General features: G+C 40.9%; 1 protein-coding gene across 3 annotated transcripts in view; it reads left to right on the top strand.

The window, feature by feature from the left end:
• The window catches only part of LOC306917038 (cyclin-T2-like), a 46,744-nt gene extending 44,736 nt beyond the window's left edge, over positions 1-2,008 (top strand). For all 3 annotated transcript variants that reach the window (XM_079495158.1, XM_079495156.1, XM_079495157.1), the window contains one exon: positions 396-2,008. In XM_079495158.1, coding sequence (XP_079351284.1) covers positions 396-1,475 — 1,080 coding nt within the window. In that variant the 3' untranslated portion in view covers positions 1,476-2,008. The remainder of the gene's footprint in view (positions 1-395) is intronic.
• The last annotated feature ends 17,722 nt before the right edge of the window (positions 2,009-19,730 follow it).

Raw genomic sequence — 19,730 nt, 5'->3', positions numbered from 1 at the left:
TGAATGGTTGCTACAGTGTGTGACACAATTATGGAAATGCGGACCAATGTGGTTCTTAACCCATTCAGGCCTGACGCCGAGAAAAAAAAAAGTCTTCTAAATAATGACAATTTTTGGAAAGATTTGAGGCACATTTTAACGATTTAAAAAAAATAGCAGACCTACAAGTTCATAGCGCGCCACTCAGTGGCGCGCTATGAGCTTGTAGATCTGCTATTTTTCAATAGCTAAATTATAACATAATGTATGTAACCAACTAACCACCAAAAGGGGTTCCCGCTCAAAATGGGTTAAGCTATCAGTTGATAACAATAGCGGTTCTCGTGGTTGAATAAAATAAACTAGCCTGATGTAATTATTGCATTTGTAACTTAAAAATACCCTTTTTTTTGCAGGCAACACAAGCCGCTAAGAAACCAAAGACTGATGGTCAGTCAGTGGAGAGTCCCTTTACGAGTACATCATCATTAGATGGATTACCTGGCGTCAACAACTCCTTCTTTCCCTCTACATCGGACGCTGCTGAGATGCCGTCCCTGGACAGCATGACAGCCGCCTACGCCTCCTATCAGCCCTTGGATGACCAGTCGAAGGCGTGTGGCTTCGAGCCGTTTCACCCCCAAACCTCCCACTCGGACTTCACAATGGGCAAACACGAACACAAAGCGTCTGCCGCGCCTGGCAGTGGCGGCAAGAACCAGCCGCTTGCCGGAAACCCCTTGCCTTTTGCCCGGCCGCAGAAAGTCTTAACCCTGGACAAGTACAGAGAGAAACACGCAGCGGAGCTGGCCTTGCACAACGGCAGGCCGGACGAGCAGGGCGCCGACATGTTCGTACCCCCTCTGGCGCTCTCTTCCTCCACTTCCTCCCACCACCATAAGAAACGCTCTCAGTTGCAGGCTGCCTCCCAGCCAGGGGACGGCCGTAGAGACAAATCCAGCTCTAAAAAGTCCCGCATGCCGCCCTCCTTCATGGAGAATGGCTCTGCCAGCAGCAGCGAGGAGCTCAAGATGAGGATCAAAGTGTCGTCATCGGAGCGCCACGGTGGCTCGGAGCAAACCGGTCCGCCGGCCACTAAAGACAAGCACAAAGAACACTCTGGCCACCGCCACGCTAAGCACGGCCACTCACACCCGAACTTTGTGAGCGGAAATGGCAGGGGGGTGACAGACCCTGCCTTGTCCCTTAAAGGCGCCGGGGGCCACGGCAGTGACACTGGCTCCTCCGGCTCGTCCCGCAAGCGGGCTCACCCAGACGCCCACCACCACCACTCTGCCAAGGGTGCGCGCAGCTCCAAGGGAGTAGCCGCTGCCGCCCACTACTCATCCGAGGGTGGCCAGAGGATGGTGGTGGAGCGTCACCACGGCCACGATGGGACCAACGGAGTGCTGAACTCAAACGGTCAACACACGGACTATAAAGACACCTTTGACATGCTGGACTCTTTACTAAGTGCCCAAGGAATGAACCTGTAATCCTTCGAAAGGTCCAGGATCTTCATCTTACATTAAAAAAGTTAGGTATTACCATGGTTTAATAGAATTTTTAAAAATAAAGATTTTTATTTCTTTTAATTTATCTTAAATTCTGCATCACCCTAAAGTCGTGTCTGTACACACCCTGGTTATTGAATCCTCATATGGCTGTCATGAAATGTAAAAAGAAAAAAGTATATATATATATATATAATATGCATAGAGCTCTGTGCTACTAGCTTGCAATGGGGGAAAAAACAAACCAACCATATTGAAAAATGTTCTTGTTTCAGTGATTGGGGAAAAATTAGATTTTACACGTTAAATGCGAGCCGTCTTTTGTTATGTTTTTAAAATGTGCATGTTTTCAATCACGAAAGGGAAGACATAGCTAGTGTGCGCAGCCATGGTGACCGTTTACAGACGGGTGACATTAATGTATTGACACATTTTTTTTGTATGTTTTAGACATTTTATTCCATAAAAAAAAAAAAAAAAACTCAGGTCTTGAAAAAAATTTTGATATAAGAAAAGAGATCTTCCTCTCTTTGGGTTTTGTTACCTGTTATCTGTGGAGATGTAATACTTTTGTTTTTGTTTTTTCCCGTTGGTGATGCCGGTATGGTATACGTCTTAGGAGGCAGTGTGCTTATTTCTTTTAAAAACGGCACATTGTACGACTTAGTCTGATTTAACAGAAGTACGAGCCAGAGGCACGGGCTGTTAACGGATGCTGAAGCGCGTGCCTCGTTTAAAAACAAAAAAAAGAGAAAAAAAAGGATCATTGCAAACCTGTTTTAGAGCTACTTTACGTCTGCTGTGAAGTGCATTTAAGATATCTCAGCTAAAAATGGCAAAAAAAGGCCTTGTGATTGTAAATTGTCAATCGCTATTCAGTATGATAAATGTCTTATTAATCACCAGAAAAATCAGATTAAAATAAAATACCTAAAAATAAAATTGTGTGTATATATCTATATATATATATATATAGAACTCATTAGTCGGAGTTCAAACTGTTGGCTTGTTGCATCGGTCCAAACCTTCCATTCAGTCAGTGTATTATGAGATCTTAAAGCAGACTCTGTATTGAACATATCCTTGATTTGTGTATTGGGAGCCCAAATAAAGGTGTAAAAGTGATCTTTACACAACACGACCATTGTGCTTGTGTCGTGATTAAAGCACCATACTGGTGGTCTCGTCTCATGGAATGCTTAGTCTACATAGAATAGCAAATGATCTAAAGTAAACTTTAGTCCATTTGCTAAAATGCTGATCATTTTCCAGGGAAGCCAATGGATTCCTTCTATTTCAATACGGTATGAATATACTTCAAACTTAATAGCTAATCTTAATCCACTTTTGGTGCTGGTATTTTGGCAAAATTATGTTGCATAATCCACAAAATGTCTTTGGTGATGGTACTTTGGCAAAGTTATGTTGCATTTTAAATAGATTTTTAAGTACCGAAGCACCGAAAATCACATCACACTATTTACTATGCTGAATATTACTGTTTAGACCAATAGACTGTTTCAAAAATTAATATTTGATCTGGAGACACCACCGTTCCAAATATCTGACACACACACGCACTACGTGGCTGTAATTATGCAGCTTTACCACAAGAGGGGGTACTTTACTAACTTTAGTATGTCTAACCTCAGGGATATCGGGCCTCTCACAGCAGCACTGACAGGGATGTTATGGTCAACTGGTAAATTGTGTGTACAAGATACTGGTCATTGTGTGATAAATAAATGAAAACTTTGAAGCCATATGTTATTGAAACAGTCTAAAGTGAGAACAGCAATCAGCAAATGTACTAAAAAAGTTTTGGTTGATTAAAATGCTATATTTTGATCATAGGAAACAGAAATTGATGACACAAAGGGTATGAAATGTAATGACACATTTTCTAACAGATGGTTTTATACAATAACCTAAATCTCAGTTGAACCCTGATCATCAGAATTTGTAGATTCAGTCATGTCTGCTGTAGATTTTCATCCTTTTTTTTTTTTGCGTAACTTTTTTGTGGCTGTATGTTATTGTTAGGTCTTTTAAATTTTGCTTTTAGTGAGTTTTGAACCTTGAAACTTTGGGTTACAAACCCTGAATTCATCTATTAAGCCATGCTGACACATCTATATTTCTGGGAATGTAATACTTACCCCACCTTTTGGACCTTCAATGGATAGTGAATATGTTCCATATGAGCCTTGAACCCTTTACCTTCGGTGTACAAACCCTGAATTAATCTATTGAGCCACACTGGCTTGTGCAGACTTCTCGGAATGTAATACTTAACCCACCTTTTGGAACTTAGATTGATGGTGAAAACGTTCCTTCTTATTGCTTGTGACATGCTGGCACAGAAGACAAATTCACCTAATTCAACAAGTGAGAACAAAATGCCTAAACTTTTATCATTTAGATGGAGAGTGGAATTGTGAAAATGGTGCAAAGGGTGGTCTTGAACCTCAAACTTTGGACTTTCAAACCATTGACATCTCACCTGAGTCATAGGCAATTGCCTTTGACTTATCTTTGTGGTTAATATGTTGGCTTTCCACATGGGAGACCAGGGTTCGATTCCCGGCTGTTACACTTGCATACAAAAGAAGACCTCAACAGTGCTAAGAAACATCTGATTAATATGATTCTGTGTTATTTTAACAGCACCTTGATGACAAAACCATTTTTAAGGTCAACCACACCAAATGCTTCTCATTGAGTTGCAATGAGTTGCATTGGTGTGGTTGACCTTAAAAACGGTTTTGTCCCGACCCAACCCTTTTGGTGTGGTTTGGGCTTAGCAACCAGTGGTATAAATGAGTTGAGACCAGTCCAGGGGCAACCTTCAATCAGTCTTTATTTTTACAACCTTTTTTTCCCCACTTTGACAGTATTCAGTGCAACCTGTCATCTTCCTAGACCCAACTGCCTTTTATAGAGTGAGTAGCCTTAGCCCATACTGTTCCCCAGGTAACTCCAAAATATCCCCCACTCCAATAATCACACAATACCATTACCTAAACCCCTACCATATGCATGCACCCTCAACACATAGGCTACTTACAGTTAGCATTATGCCATTTAGCTTGCTTACACACATGATTACATTCATTATAGTCCACTCCAACCGGAACTAATAAAAGGGGTGCGTATACCCGAAGGGAACTCTTTTGCCCGAACACTACACACACCACACTGTGGAAGGAGGATGAGAAACTATTACTCTATGATAACAGACAGGTAGGCCTACACTTAGACGTCAGAGATTTACATTCCTTCTTCACAAGTCTTACCATTATGCTGTACTGTTTAATCCTAAACTAATGTGCCTTATCTGTTCATTTAGGTGTATGATGATGAGATTGAGATCGGCACGTCCGCACCTTCAAAGAAATACACAGACAACTCTGCGTCCCCCCTGCCTCTGAGCTGCCCCCCCCCCCCCCCCCCCCCCTTAGTTTCAATAAATGCATTTGTTACATAATCATTCTGTCTTTATTTACTCTATACCGGTCAATAGACCATGAAAATGAGATGTGATCCAAAGTCCAGAAAATAATTTCCTTATTTCACAGTTTATAATTTCACTGAAATTGCTTTAATGTAGAGTTGTAGTAGCATACTCTAAAATTGATGACCTTGTGGCAAGTTTGAATTAATTGCTAAATGTAATACATGGTTTAAAGCGCCAGAGGGTAGCATTGGCTACCTATACCATACGTCGGCATTTTAATACTGGTGGGCTATTATAATATTGGTACTTGGTCCCTTCCATATATTCGCTGAAAATGGCAGATCAGGTGTAGGCTTAGATGTTTGTTTCTCCTGTTTAGACATGTAAGTAAAGCAAGCACATATTTTGTTAAACACTGTAATGATTCAGTGAGTATTTTGATTATTTATGCTGTAAATTGTATTTATTTAGGTTTAGGTTCAAATAAAGTACAAAACCCCAACCCTGTTGCTGTGGGCTGGTCACATGACAACTCCAGAAAGCAGGATGTAATTAGTTTGATTGAGAACATGCAGGCTCAGAAATGTTTGTTTCAGGACAGAAATGTTTGTTTAAATTGTTTCTCCTGTTTAGACATTATCAGTAAGTACATATGTTGTTAAACACCTTAGTAATGAATCAGTGATTATATTTGGGTTATTTATGCTGTAAATGTAATTGTATTTCTGCTGTAAATGGGTAAACTGGCCTTGGTTAGGCTTCTTACAGTTAATCCTATAGGTAGGGAAACATAACTTAAAACTAAAAGTATGTTATAAATACAGTACACTTGTTTGCCTTATACCCTTGTAAAAGAAAACAGTCATAATTATTATCATTAGCCTACTAATAATTTCATGATGTACTGTATGCTTTCTAATTCAATTGAACCTTTTCAATGAAAATATGGAATAGTAGGCTATATGAAGTTATGATATACTATGTCAATAATTAAGTTGTAAAAAACTATAGTTAAAACATTTAGTACAGTGCTCTAGTTAAAAAAAGAAAGTCATACAATGTCACAATGTGTTATTCTTGTTAGCCTAAATTGTTCACAGCACTGATGTTTTGATTGGTGTTTGAAATAAATGCATTAAATGTAAGTGGTTGGATTCAATTTTCATCCCGTGTCACTGTTAATTTGATATTTGTCATACTATGACAAATATAAATCCCTTGTTTAAATGTAAAGTCTGAAATTAGTATACAGCAAAAGTATCAAACAAGTACATTTATATTTCTGGTTGATTAAAAACGCTATAGTTTTTATTAAACAAGAACATTTATATTTCTGGTTGATTAAAAGTCCTATAGTTTTTTGGGAGCCCGCCTCCTTGGGGAGGAGCTTAATTAATTTACATATTATGCAAAGCAGCATTTTTTATTTAATGTTATCAAATTAGCTTGAGTTGTTGTTTTTTTTCTTCTTTTAGGTTTGAGTGTTCTTGTTTTTAGTTGGCTTTTTTTTTTTTAGGTTTGAGGGTTATTGGTTGGCATTTTTGTTTTGTTTGAGGTTTGAACCTATGACATTGGGTTTATGAAGCCTATTTTTATCTATTGAGCCACACTGGCATGTAAGCTATAATCGGAAATGTAATACTTAACCCACATTTGAGAAATTAGATGGACAGTGAAAATGTGAGGTTTGAACACTGCACCTCCGGTTTCTAAGTTCCAGATTTATCTCTTGAGCCATACTGGGATGCCGGATATATCGGCAAACGTCTTACTTGACCCACCTTTCAGAAATTAGATGAACAGTGAAAATGTGAGGTTTGAACACTGCACCTCCGGTTTCTAAGTTCCAGATTTATCTCTTGAGCCATACTGGGATGTTGGATACATCTGCAAACGTCTTACTTAACCCACCTTTCAGAAATTAGATGGACAGTGAAAATGTGAGGTTTTTTTATTGAGTTGCTTTTGAGTTTTGAACTTAGAACCTTCTGTTTATAAACCCGGACATTTATTCTTGTGCCACGCTGGCACAGAAAACGAGCTACTTAACCCCGTAATATCAAGTATATTGGTATCAAACAGGTCAAATTGCCTCCTAGAAGAGGTGATATCAACACACTTCTTAATGTAGTGGGAGTTAAAAGTCCAATATCCTGAGCCTGGTCAGTACGATGTCATTATCACGTAAGAGAACGGTTGAGGACCTTCTGTTTGCAAGTCCTGTATCTTAAGCACTGTTCCACGGCTCATGGAGAATTCATCCTCTTGCACGCTCTTCAGTGAAAGATAGATTAAGATGCAAAAGTAGGGTAAATGTTGGAAAGATGTCATTGCTGGATTTAAATTAAAACATTTAAATATAGGTGAAAGCCAGGTAAAAGAGAAAATTCCTTGCTGTTTTCAAACCCATAACCTTTGGCTTTCAAGGCTTGTATCTTAACCACTGCTCCACTATTATTCATAATTTACTTGTTCTCTTTCACACTCTTCACAACTGAAGTTGTAATGCACTGATACAATGATTTTGAAGTTTTAAACACAGAACCTTCTGTTTGCAAGTCCCATAACTTAACAACTGCACCACCAGGACTCACACTGAGTTTGTTCTATTGCATGCTTTTCAGTGAGAGATCAGATAAGGTAAAAGTTGGAAAATATCTTTGCTGGACTTGAACCAGGAAACTTCTAGTCACAAGGCCTGTAACTTCACCACTACACCACCATAGCTCACACAGAAAAATCATGATCTTGCACACTCTTCACTGAAATATTAGATCATGATGCAGGAGTGAGGTAATGCGCTCCGAGACGATGGACTATAGCCTGTCGCTTTTCCGATATTTTCACCTTTTTTTCAAAACCTCCGAAATCATGAAAAAATGGCACCCTGAGCATGCGCTCCGAGACGATGGACTATAGCCTGTCGCTTTTCCAATATTTTCACCTTTTTTTCAAATCCTCCGAAATCGTGAAAAATGGCACCCTATAGCATGCGCTCCGAGACGATGGACTATAGCCTTTCGCTTTTCCGTGATTTCCACCTTTTTTTCAAAACCTCCGAAATCGTGAAAAATGGCACCCTATAGCATGCGCTCCGAGACCATGGACTATAGCCTGTCGCTTTTCCGATATTTACACCTTTTTTTCAAATCCTCCGAAATCGTGAAAAATGGCACCCTATAGCATGCGCTCCGAGACGATGGACTATAGCCTGTCGCTTTTCCGATATTTACACCTTTTTTTCAAAACCTCCGAAATCGTGAAAAATGGCACCCTGAGCATGCGCTCCGAGATGATGGACTATAGCCTGTCGCTTTTCCGATATTTACACCTTTTTTTCAAATCCTCTGAAATCGTGAAAAATGGCACGCTATAGCATGCGCTCCGAGACGATGAAAAATGATGAAAAACGGCATGCTATAGTAGGCCGTCCGAGGCCATGGGCTATAGCCCATGGTCTCGGAGGGTTTTTCATCATTTTTGAGGATTTGAAAAAAAGACGAAAATCACTCCGAGACCATGGGCTATAGTCCATTGTCTCGGAGTGATTTTCATCTTTTTTTCAAATCCTCAAAAATGATGAAAAACTGCATGCTATAGTATGCCGTCCGAGGCCATGGGCTATAGCCCATGGTCTCGGAGTGTTTTTCATCATTTTTGAGGATTTGAAAAAAAGACGAAAATCACTCCGAGACCATGGGCTATAGTCCATTGTCTCGGAGGGATTTTCATCTTTTTTTCAAATCCTCAAAAATGATGAAAAACGGCATGCTATAGTATGCCGTCCGAGGCCATGGGCTATAGCCCATGGTCTCGGAGGGTTTTTCATCATTTTTGAGGATTTGAAAAAAAGACGAAAATCACTCCGAGACCATGGGCTATAGTCCATTGTCTCGGAGTGATTTTCATATTTTTTTCAAATCCTCAAAAATGATGAAAAACGGCATGCTATAGTATGCCGTCCGAGGCCATGGGCTATAGCCCATGGTCTCGGAGGGTTTTTCATCATTTTTGAGGATTTGAAAAAAAGACGAAAATCACTCCGAGACCATGGGCTATAGTCCATTGTCTCGGAGGGATTTTCATCTTTTTTTCAAATCCTCAAAAATGATGAAAAACGGCATGCTATAGTATGCCGTCCGAGGCCTTGGGCTATAGCCCATGGTCTCGGAGTGTTTTTCATCATTTTTGAGGATTTGAAAAAAAGACGAAAATCACTCCGAGACCATGGGCTATAGTCCATTGTCTCGGAGTGATTTTCATCTTTTTTTCAAATCCTCAAAAATGATGAAAAACGGCATGCTATAGTATGCCGTCCGAGGCCATGGGCTATAGCCCATGGTCTCGGAGTGTTTTTCATCATTTTTGAGGATTTGAAAAAAAGACGAAAATCACTCCGAAACCATGGGCTATAGTCCATTGTCTCGGAGTGATTTTCATCTTTTTTACAAATCCTCAAAAATGATGAAAAACGGCATGCTATAGTATGCCGTCCGAGGCCTTGGGCTATAGCCCATGGTCTCGGAGTGTTTTTCATCATTTTTGAGGATTTGAAAAAAAGACGAAAATCACTCCGAGACCATGGGCTATAGTCCATTGTCTCGGAGTGATTTTCATCTTTTTTTCAAATCCTCAAAAATGATGAAAAACGGCATGCTATAGTATGCCGTCCGAGGCCATGGGCTATAGCCCATGGTCTCGGAGTGTTTTTCATCAATTTTGAGGATTTGAAAAAAAGACGAAAATCACTCCGAAACCATGGGCTATAGTCCATGGTCTCGGAGTGATTTTCAACTTTTTTACAAATCCTCAAAAATGATGAAAAACGGCATGCTATAGTATGCCGTCCGAGGCCTTGGGCTATAGCCCATGGTCTCGGAGGGTTTTTCATCATTTTTGAGGATTTGAAAAAAAGACGAAAATCACTCCGAGACCATGGGCTATAGTCCATTGTCTCGGAGGGATTTTCATCTTTTTTTCAAATCCTCAAAAATGATGAAAAACGGCATGCTATAGTATGCCGTCCGAGGCCATGGGCTATAGCCCATGGTCTCGGAGTGTTTTTCATCAATTTTGAGGATTTGAAAAAAAGACGAAAATCACTCCGAGACCATGGGCTATAGTCCATTGTCTCGGAGTGATTTTCATCTTTTTTACAAATCCTCAAAAATGATGAAAAACGGCATGCTATAGTATGCCGTCCGAGGCCATGGGCTATAGCCCATGGTCTCGGAGGGTTTTTCATCATTTTTGAGGATTTGAAAAAAAGACGAAAATCACTCCGAGACCATGGGCTATAGTCCATTGTCTCGGAGGGATTTTCATCTTTTTTTCAAATCCTCAAAAATTATGAAAAACGGCATGCTATAGTATGCCGTCCGAGGCCTTGGGCTATAGCCCATGGTCTCGGAGTGTTTTTCATCATTTTTGAGGATTTGAAAAAAAGACGAAAATCACTCCGAGACCATGGGCTATAGTCCATTGTCTCGGAGTGATTTTCATCTTTTTTTCAAATCCTCAAAAATGATGAAAAACGGCATGCTATAGTATGCCGTCCGAGGCCATGGGCTATAGCCCATGGTCTCGGAGTGTTTTTCATCATTTTTGAGGATTTGAAAAAAAGACGAAAATCACTCCGAGACCATGGGCTATAGTCCATTGTCTCGGAGTGATTTTCATATTTTTTTCAAATCCTCAAAAATGATGAAAAACGGCATGCTATAGTATGCCGTCCGAGGCCATGGGCTATAGCCCATGGTCTCGGAGGGTTTGTCATCATTTTTGAGGATTTGAAAAAAAGACGAAAATCACTCCGAGACCATGGGCTATAGTCCATTGTCTCGGAGGGATTTTCATCTTTTTTTCAAATCCTCAAAAATTATGAAAAACGGCATGCTATAGTATGCCGTCCGAGGCCTTGGGCTATAGCCCATGGTCTCGGAGTGTTTTTCATCATTTTTGAGGATTTGAAAAAAAGACGAAAATCACTCCGAGACCATGGGCTATAGTCCATTGTCTCGGAGTGATTTTCATCTTTTTTTCAAATCCTCAAAAATGATGAAAAACGGCATGCTATAGTATGCCGTCCGAGGCCATGGGCTATAGCCCATGGTCTCGGAGTGTTTTTCATCATTTTTTAGGATTTGAAAAAAAGACGAAAATCACTCCGAAACCATGGGCTATAGTCCATTGTCTCGGAGTGATTTTCATCTTTTTTACAAATCCTCAAAAATGATGAAAAACGGCATGCTATAGTATGCCGTCCGAGGCCATGGGCTATAGCCCATGGTCTCGGAGGGTTTTTCATCATTTTTGAGGATTTGAAAAAAAGACGAAAATCACTCCGAGACCATGGGCTATAGTCCATTGTCTCGGAGGGATTTTCATCTTTTTTTCAAATCCTCAAAAATGATGAAAAACGGCATGCTATAGTATGCCGTCCGAGGCCTTGGGCTATAGCCCATGGTCTCGGAGTGTTTTTCATCATTTTTGAGGATTTGAAAAAAAGACGAAAATCACTCCGAGACCATGGGCTATAGTCCATTGTCTCGGAGTGATTTTCATCTTTTTTTCAAATCCTCAAAAATGATGAAAAACGGCATGCTATAGTATGCCGTCCGAGGCCTTGGGCTATAGCCCATGGTCTCGGAGTGTTTTTCATCATTTTTGAGGATTTGAAAAAAAGACGAAAATCACTCCGAGACCATGGGCTATAGTCCATTGTCTCGGAGTGATTTTCATCTTTTTTTCAAATCCTCAAAAATGATGAAAAACGGCATGCTATAGTATGCCGTCCGAGGCCATGGGCTATAGCCCATGGTCTCGGAGTGTTTTTCATCATTTTTGAGGATTTGAAAAAAAGACGAAAATCACTCCGAGACCATGGGCTATAGTCCATTGTCTCGGAGTGATTTTCATCTTTTTTACAAATCCTCAAAAATGATGAAAAACGGCATGCTATAGTATGCCGTCCGAGGCCATGGGCTATAGCCCATGGTCTCGGAGGGTTTTTCATCATTTTTGAGGATTTGAAAAAAAGACGAAAATCACTCCGAGACCATGGGCTATAGTCCATTGTCTCGGAGTGATTTTCATCTTTTTTTCAAATCCTCAAAAATGATGAAAAACGGCATGCTATAGTATGCCGTCCGAGGCCATGGGCTATAGCCCATGGTCTCGGAGTGTTTTTCATCATTTTTGAGGATTTGAAAAAAAGACGAAAATCACTCCGAGACCATGGGCTATAGTCCATTGTCTCGGAGTGATTTTCATCTTTTTTACAAATCCTCAAAAATGATGAAAAACGGCATGCTATAGTATGCCGTCCGAGGCCATGGGCTATAGCCCATGGTCTCGGAGTGTTTTTCATCATTTTTGAGGATTTGAAAAAAAGACGAAAATCACTCCTGAGACCATGGGCTATAGTCCATTGTCTCGGAGTGATTTTCATCTTTTTTTCAAATCCTCAAAAATGATGAAAAACGGCATGCTATAGTATGCCGTCCGAGGCCATGGGCTGAACTTGAACCCACGACCTGTGGTTCTAATAGACAGCAGCTTATCACAGAGGCCACCATGCTCTCTGAGAATCTCTTCAGCTTTCCATCTCTTTCCAGTTCTCTTCTGGATGTTATGCTCCAAAACATGCTGCAAAGTGAAAGTAGCAGGAACTCAGCTGGATTTGAACTCACAACCTCTGGCTCACATGGACATCATCTTAACAAGGGTGCCACTGAGCTCTCAGTGATTTTTAGGTTGTAAGTTGTTCTTCTTGGTGTCACTTTTCAAATGGGGCCTTGGGATCATGTACAGAGCATTTGAATGGTGCTGTGCATCAAAGGTGTCTTTAGTGCTTTTAAGTGTTATCGTGGATGTTAATCAGATAATACAGAGGAGAAACCATGACAGGACACAGACAGCCTCCCCATTGGTGGATGTGATCCTGGCAGCCAGCCCAGGTGTGTTCTGGTCCTGTTGATTGAGCTGAGAAGGACTTATAAACCAAGGTTTATAGGTCCTGCTCAGCTCAATCAACAGGACCAGAACACACACTTGTTACTTTTCTTCCAGTTTATTATACTCGTCGTTTTATAGCCCATGGTCTCGGAGTGATTTTCGTCTTTTTTTCAAATCCTCAAAAATGATGAAAAACTGCATGCTATAGTATGCCGTCCGAGGCCATGGGCTATAGCCCATGGTCTCGGAGTGTTTTTCATCATTTTTGAGGATTTGAAAAAAAGACGAAAATCACTCCGAGACCATGGGCTATAGTCCATTGTCTCGGAGGGATTTTCATCTTTTTTTCAAATCCTCAAAAATGATGAAAAACGGCATGCTATAGTATGCCGTCCGAGGCCATGGGCTATAGCCCATGGTCTCGGAGGGTTTTTCATCATTTTTGAGGATTTGAAAAAAAGACGAAAATCACTCCGAGACCATGGGCTATAGTCCATTGTCTCGGAGTGATTTTCGTCTTTTTTTCAAATCCTCAAAAATGATGAAAAACGGCATGCTATAGTATGCCGTCCGAGGCCATGGGCTATAGCCCATGGTCTCGGAGGGTTTTTCATCATTTTTGAGGATTTGAAAAAAAGACGAAAATCACTCCGAGACCATGGGCTATAGTCCATTGTCTCGGAGGGATTTTCATCTTTTTTTCAAATCCTCAAAAATGATGAAAAACGGCATGCTATAGTATGCCGTCCGAGGCCATGGGCTATAGCCCATGGTCTCGGAGGGTTTTTCATCATTTTTGAGGATTTGAAAAAAAGACGAAAATCACTCCGAGACCATGGGCTATAGTCCATTGTCTCGGAGTGATTTTGATCTTTTTTTCAAATCCTCAAAAATGATGAAAAACGGCATGCTATAGTATGCCGTCTGAGGCCATGGGCTATAGCCCATGGTCTCGGAGGGTTTTTCATCATTTTTGAGGATTTGAAAAAAAGACGAAAATCACTCCGAGACCATGGGCTATAGTCCATTGTCTCGGAGTGATTTTCGTCTTTTTTTCAAATCCTCAAAAATGATGAAAAACGGCATGCTATAGTATGCCGTCCGAGGCCATGGGCTATAGCCCATGGTCTCGGAGGGTTTTTCATCATTTTTGAGGATTTGAAAAAAAGACGAAAATCACTCCGAGACCATGGGCTATAGTCCATTGTCTCGGAGTGATTTTCATCTTTTTTTCAAATCCTCAAAAATGATGAAAAACGGCATGCTATAGTATGCCGTCCGAGGCCATGGGCTATAGCCCATGGTCTCGGAGGGTTTTTCATCATTTTTGAGGATTTGAAAAAAAGACGAAAATCACTCCGAGACCATGGGCTATAGTCCATTGTCTCGGAGGGATTTTCATCTTTTTTTCAAATCCTCAAAAATGATGAAAAACGGCATGCTATAGTATGCCGTCCGAGGCCATGGGCTATAGCCCATGGTCTCGGAGGGTTTTTCATCATTTTTGAGGATTTGAAAAAAAGACGAAAATCACTCCGAGACCATGGGCTATAGTCCATTGTCTCGGAGTGATTTTCGTCTTTTTTTCAAATCCTCAAAAATGATGAAAAACGGCATGCTATAGTATGCCGTCCGAGGCCATGGGCTATAGCCCATGGTCTCGGAGGGTTTTTCATCATTTTTGAGGATTTGAAAAAAAGACGAAAATCACTCCGAGACCATGGGCTATAGTCCATTGTCTCGGAGTGATTTTGATCTTTTTTTCAAATCCTCAAAAATGATGAAAAACGGCATGCTATAGTATGCCGTCTGAGGCCATGGGCTATAGCCCATGGTCTCGGAGGGTTTTTCATCATTTTTGAGGATTTGAAAAAAAGACGAAAATCACTCCGAGACCATGGGCTATAGTCCATTGTCTCGGAGTGATTTTCATATTTTTTTCAAATCCTCAAAAATGATGAAAAACGGCATGCTATAGTATGCCGTCCGAGGCCATGGGCTATAGCCCATGGTCTCGGAGGGTTTTTCATCATTTTTGAGGATTTGAAAAAAAGACGAAAATCACTCCGAGACCATGGGCTATAGTCCATTGTCTCGGAGGGATTTTCATCTTTTTTTCAAATCCTCAAAAATGATGAAAAACTGCATGCTATAGTATGCCGTCCGAGGCCTTGGGCTATAGCCCATGGTCTCGGAGTGTTTTTCATCATTTTTGAGGATTTGAAAAAAATACGAAAATCACTCCGAGACCATGGGCTATAGTCCATTGTCTCGGAGTGATTTTCATCTTTTTTACAAATCCTCAAAAATGATGAAAAACGGCATGCTATAGTATGCCGTCCGAGGCCATGGGCTATAGCCCATGGTCTCGGAGGGTTTTTCATCATTTTTGAGGATTTGAAAAAAAGACGAAAATCACTCCGAGACCATGGGCTATAGTCCATTGTCTCGGAGGGATTTTCATCTTTTTTTCAAATCCTCAAAAATGATGAAAAACGGCATGCTATAGTATGCCGTCCGAGGCCTTGGGCTATAGCCCATGGTCTCGGAGTGTTTTTCATCATTTTTGAGGATTTGAAAAAAAGACGAAAATCACGCCGAGACCATGGGCTATAGTCCATTGTCTCGGAGTGATTTTGATCTTTTTTTCAAATCCTCAAAAATGATGAAAAACGGCATGCTATAGTATGCCGTCCGAGGCCTTGGGCTATAGCCCATGGTCTCGGAGTGTTTTTCATCATTTTTGAGGATTTGAAAAAAAGACGAAAATCACTCCGAGACCATGGGCTATAGTCCATTGTCTCGGAGTGATTTTCATCTTTTTTTCAAATCCTCAAAAATGATGAAAAACGGCATGCTATAGTATGCCGTCCGAGGCCATGGGCTATAGCCCATGGTCTCGGAGTGTTTTTCATCATTTTTGAGGATTTGAAAAAAAGACGAAAATCACTCCGAGACCATGGGCTATAGTCCATTGTCTCGGAGTGATTTTAATCTTTTTTTCAAATCCTCAAAAATGATGAAAAACGGCATGCTATAGTATGCCGTCCGAGGCCATGGGCTATAGCCCATGGTCTCGGAGTGTTTTTCATCATTTTTGAGGATTTGAAAAAAAGACGAAAATCACTCCGAGACCATGGGCTATAGTCCATTGTCTCGGAGGGATTTTCATCTTTTTTTCAAATCCTCAAAAATGATGAAAAACGGCATGCTATAGTATGCCGTCCGAGGCCATGGGCTATAGCCCATGGTCTCGGAGGGTTTTTCATCATTTTTGAGGATTTGAAAAAAAGACGAAAATCACTCCGAGACCATGGGCTATAGTCCATTGTCTCGGAGTGATTTTCGTCTTTTTTTCAAATCCTCAAAAATGATGAAAAACGGCATGCTATAGTATGCCGTCCGAGGCCATGGGCTATAGCCCATGGTCTCGGAGGGTTTTTCATCATTTTTGAGGATTTGAAAAAAAGACGAAAATCACTCCGAGACCATGGGCTATAGTCCATTGTCTCGGAGGGATTTTCATCTTTTTTTCAAATCCTCAAAAATGATGAAAAACGGCATGCTATAGTTTTTCATCATTTTTGAGGATTTGAAAAAAAGACGAAAATCACTCCGAGACCATGGGCTATAGTCCATTGTCTCGGAGTGATTTTCGTCTTTTTTTCAAATCCTCAAAAATGATGAAAAACGGCATGCTATAGTATGCCGTCCGAGGCCATGGGCTATAGCCCATGGTCTCGGAGGGTTTTTCATCATTTTTGAGGATTTGAAAAAAAGACGAAAATCACTCCGAGACCATGGGCTATAGTCCATTGTCTCGGAGTGATTTTCATCTTTTTTTCAAATCCTCAAAAATGATGAAAAACGGCATGCTATAGTATGCCGTCCGAGGCCATGGGCTATAGCCCATGGTCTCGGAGGGTTTTTCATCATTTTTGAGGATTTGAAAAAAAGACGAAAATCACTCCGAGACCATGGGCTATAGTCCATTGTCTCGGAGTGATTTTCGTCTTTTTTTCAAATCCTCAAAAATGATGAAAAACGGCATGCTATAGTATGCCGTCCGAGGCCATGGGCTATAGCCCATGGTCTCGGAGGGTTTTTCATCATTTTTGAGGATTTGAAAAAAAGACGAAAATCACTCCGAGACCATGGGCTATAGTCCATTGTCTCGGAGGGATTTTCATCTTTTTTTCAAATCCTCAAAAATGATGAAAAACGGCATGCTATAGTATGCCGTCCGAGGCCATGGGCTATAGCCCATGGTCTCGGAGGGTTTTTCATCATTTTTGAGGATTTGAAAAAAAGACGAAAATCACTCCGAGACCATGGGCTATAGTCCATTGTCTCGGAGTGATTTTGATCTTTTTTTCAAATCCTCAAAAATGATGAAAAACGGCATGCTATAGTATGCCGTCTGAGGCCATGGGCTATAGCCCATGGTCTCGGAGGGTTTTTCATCATTTTTGAGGATTTGAAAAAAAGACGAAAATCACTCCGAGACCATGGGCTATAGTCCATTGTCTCGGAGTGATTTTGATCTTTTTTTCAAATCCTCAAAAATGATGAAAAACGGCATGCTATAGTATGCCGTCTGAGGCCATGGGCTATAGCCCATGGTCTCGGAGGGTTTTTCATCATTTTTGAGGATTTGAAAAAAAGACGAAAATCACTCCGAGACCATGGGCTATAGTCCATTGTCTCGGAGTGATTTTCGTCTTTTTTTCAAATCCTCAAAAATGATGAAAAACGGCATGCTATAGTATGCCGTCCGAGGCCATGGGCTATAGCCCATGGTCTCGGAGGGTTTTTCATCATTTTTGAGGATTTGAAAAAAAGACGAAAATCACTCCGAGACCATGGGCTATAGTCCATTGTCTCGGAGTGATTTTCATCTTTTTTTCAAATCCTCAAAAATGATGAAAAACGGCATGCTATAGTATGCCGTCCGAGGCCATGGGCTATAGCCCATGGTCTCGGAGGGTTTTTCATCATTTTTGAGGATTTGAAAAAAAGACGAAAATCACTCCGAGACCATGGGCTATAGTCCATTGTCTCGGAGTGATTTTCGTCTTTTTTTCAAATCCTCAAAAATGATGAAAAACGGCATGCTATAGTATGCCGTCCGAGGCCATGGGCTATAGCCCATGGTCTCGGAGGGTTTTTCATCATTTTTGAGGATTTGAAAAAAAGACGAAAATCACTCCGAGACCATGGGCTATAGTCCATTGTCTCGGAGGGATTTTCATCTTTTTTTCAAATCCTCAAAAATGATGAAAAACGGCATGCTATAGTATGCCGTCCGAGGCCATGGGCTATAGCCCATGGTCTCGGAGGGTTTTTCATCATTTTTGAGGATTTGAAAAAAAGACGAAAATCACTCCGAGACCATGGGCTATAGTCCATTGTCTCGGAGTGATTTTGATCTTTTTTTCAAATCCTCAAAAATGATGAAAAACGGCATGCTATAGTATGCCGTCTGAGGCCATGGGCTATAGCCCATGGTCTCGGAGGGTTTTTCATCATTTTTGAGGATTTGAAAAAAAGACGAAAATCACTCCGAGACCATGGGCTATAGTCCATTGTCTCGGAGTGATTTTCGTCTTTTTTTCAAATCCTCAAAAATGATGAAAAACGGCATGCTATAGTATGCCGTCCGAGGCCATGGGCTATAGCCCATGGTCTCGGAGGGTTTTTCATCATTTTTGAGGATTTGAAAAAAAGACGAAAATCACTCCGAGACCATGGGCTATAGTCCATTGTCTCGGAGTGATTTTCATATTTTTTTCAAATCCTCAAAAATGATGAAAAACTGCATGCTATAGTATGCCGTCCGAGGCCATGGGCTATAGCCCATGGTCTCGGAGGGTTTTTCATCATTTTTGAGGATTTGAAAAAAAGACGAAAATCACTCCGAGACCATGGGCTATAGTCCATTGTCTCGGAGGGATTTTCATCTTTTTTTCAAATCCTCAAAAATGATGAAAAACGGCATGCTATAGTATGCCGTCCGAGGCCTTGGGCTATAGCCCATGGTCTCGGAGTGTTTTTCATCATTTTTGAGGATTTGAAAAAAAGACGAAAATCACGCCGAGACCATGGGCTATAGTCCATTGTCTCGGAGTGATTTTGATCTTTTTTTCAAATCCTCAAAAATGATGAAAAACGGCATGCTATAGTATGCCGTCCGAGGCCTTGAGCTATAGCCCATGGTCTCGGAGTGTTTTTCATCATTTTTGAGGATTTGAAAAAAAGACGAAAATCACTCCGAGACCATGGGCTATAGTCCATTGTCTCGGAGTGATTTTCATCTTTTTTTCAAATCCTCAAAAATGATGAAAAACGGCATGCTATAGTATGCCGTCCGAGGCCATGGGCTATAGCCCATGGTCTCGGAGTGTTTTTCATCATTTTTGAGGATTTGAAAAAAAGACGAAAATCACTCCGAGACCATGGGCTATAGTCCATTGTCTCGGAGTGATTTTAATCTTTTTTTCAAATCCTCAAAAATGATGAAAAACGGCATGCTATAGTATGCCGTCCGAGGCCATGGGCTGAACTTGAACCCACGACCTGTGGTTCTAATAGACAGCAGCTTATCACAGAGGCCACCATGCTCTCTGAGAATCTCTTCAGCTTTCCATCTCTTTCCAGTTCTCTTCTGGATGTTATGCTCCAAAACATGCTGCAAAGTGAAAGTAGCAGGAACTCAGCTGGATTTGAACTCACAACCTCTGGCTCACATGGACATCATCTTAACAAGGGTGCCACTGAGCTCTCAGTGATTTTTAGGTTGTAAGTTGTTCTTCTTGGTGTCACTT

This window comes from Electrona antarctica (assembly GCF_951216825.1).
Source record: "Electrona antarctica genome assembly, chromosome: 24".
NCBI lineage: Eukaryota > Metazoa > Chordata > Actinopteri > Myctophiformes > Myctophidae > Electrona > Electrona antarctica.
Note: the sequence above shows the minus strand (reverse complement) of the source record. Positions and strands in the feature narration are given on the sequence as shown.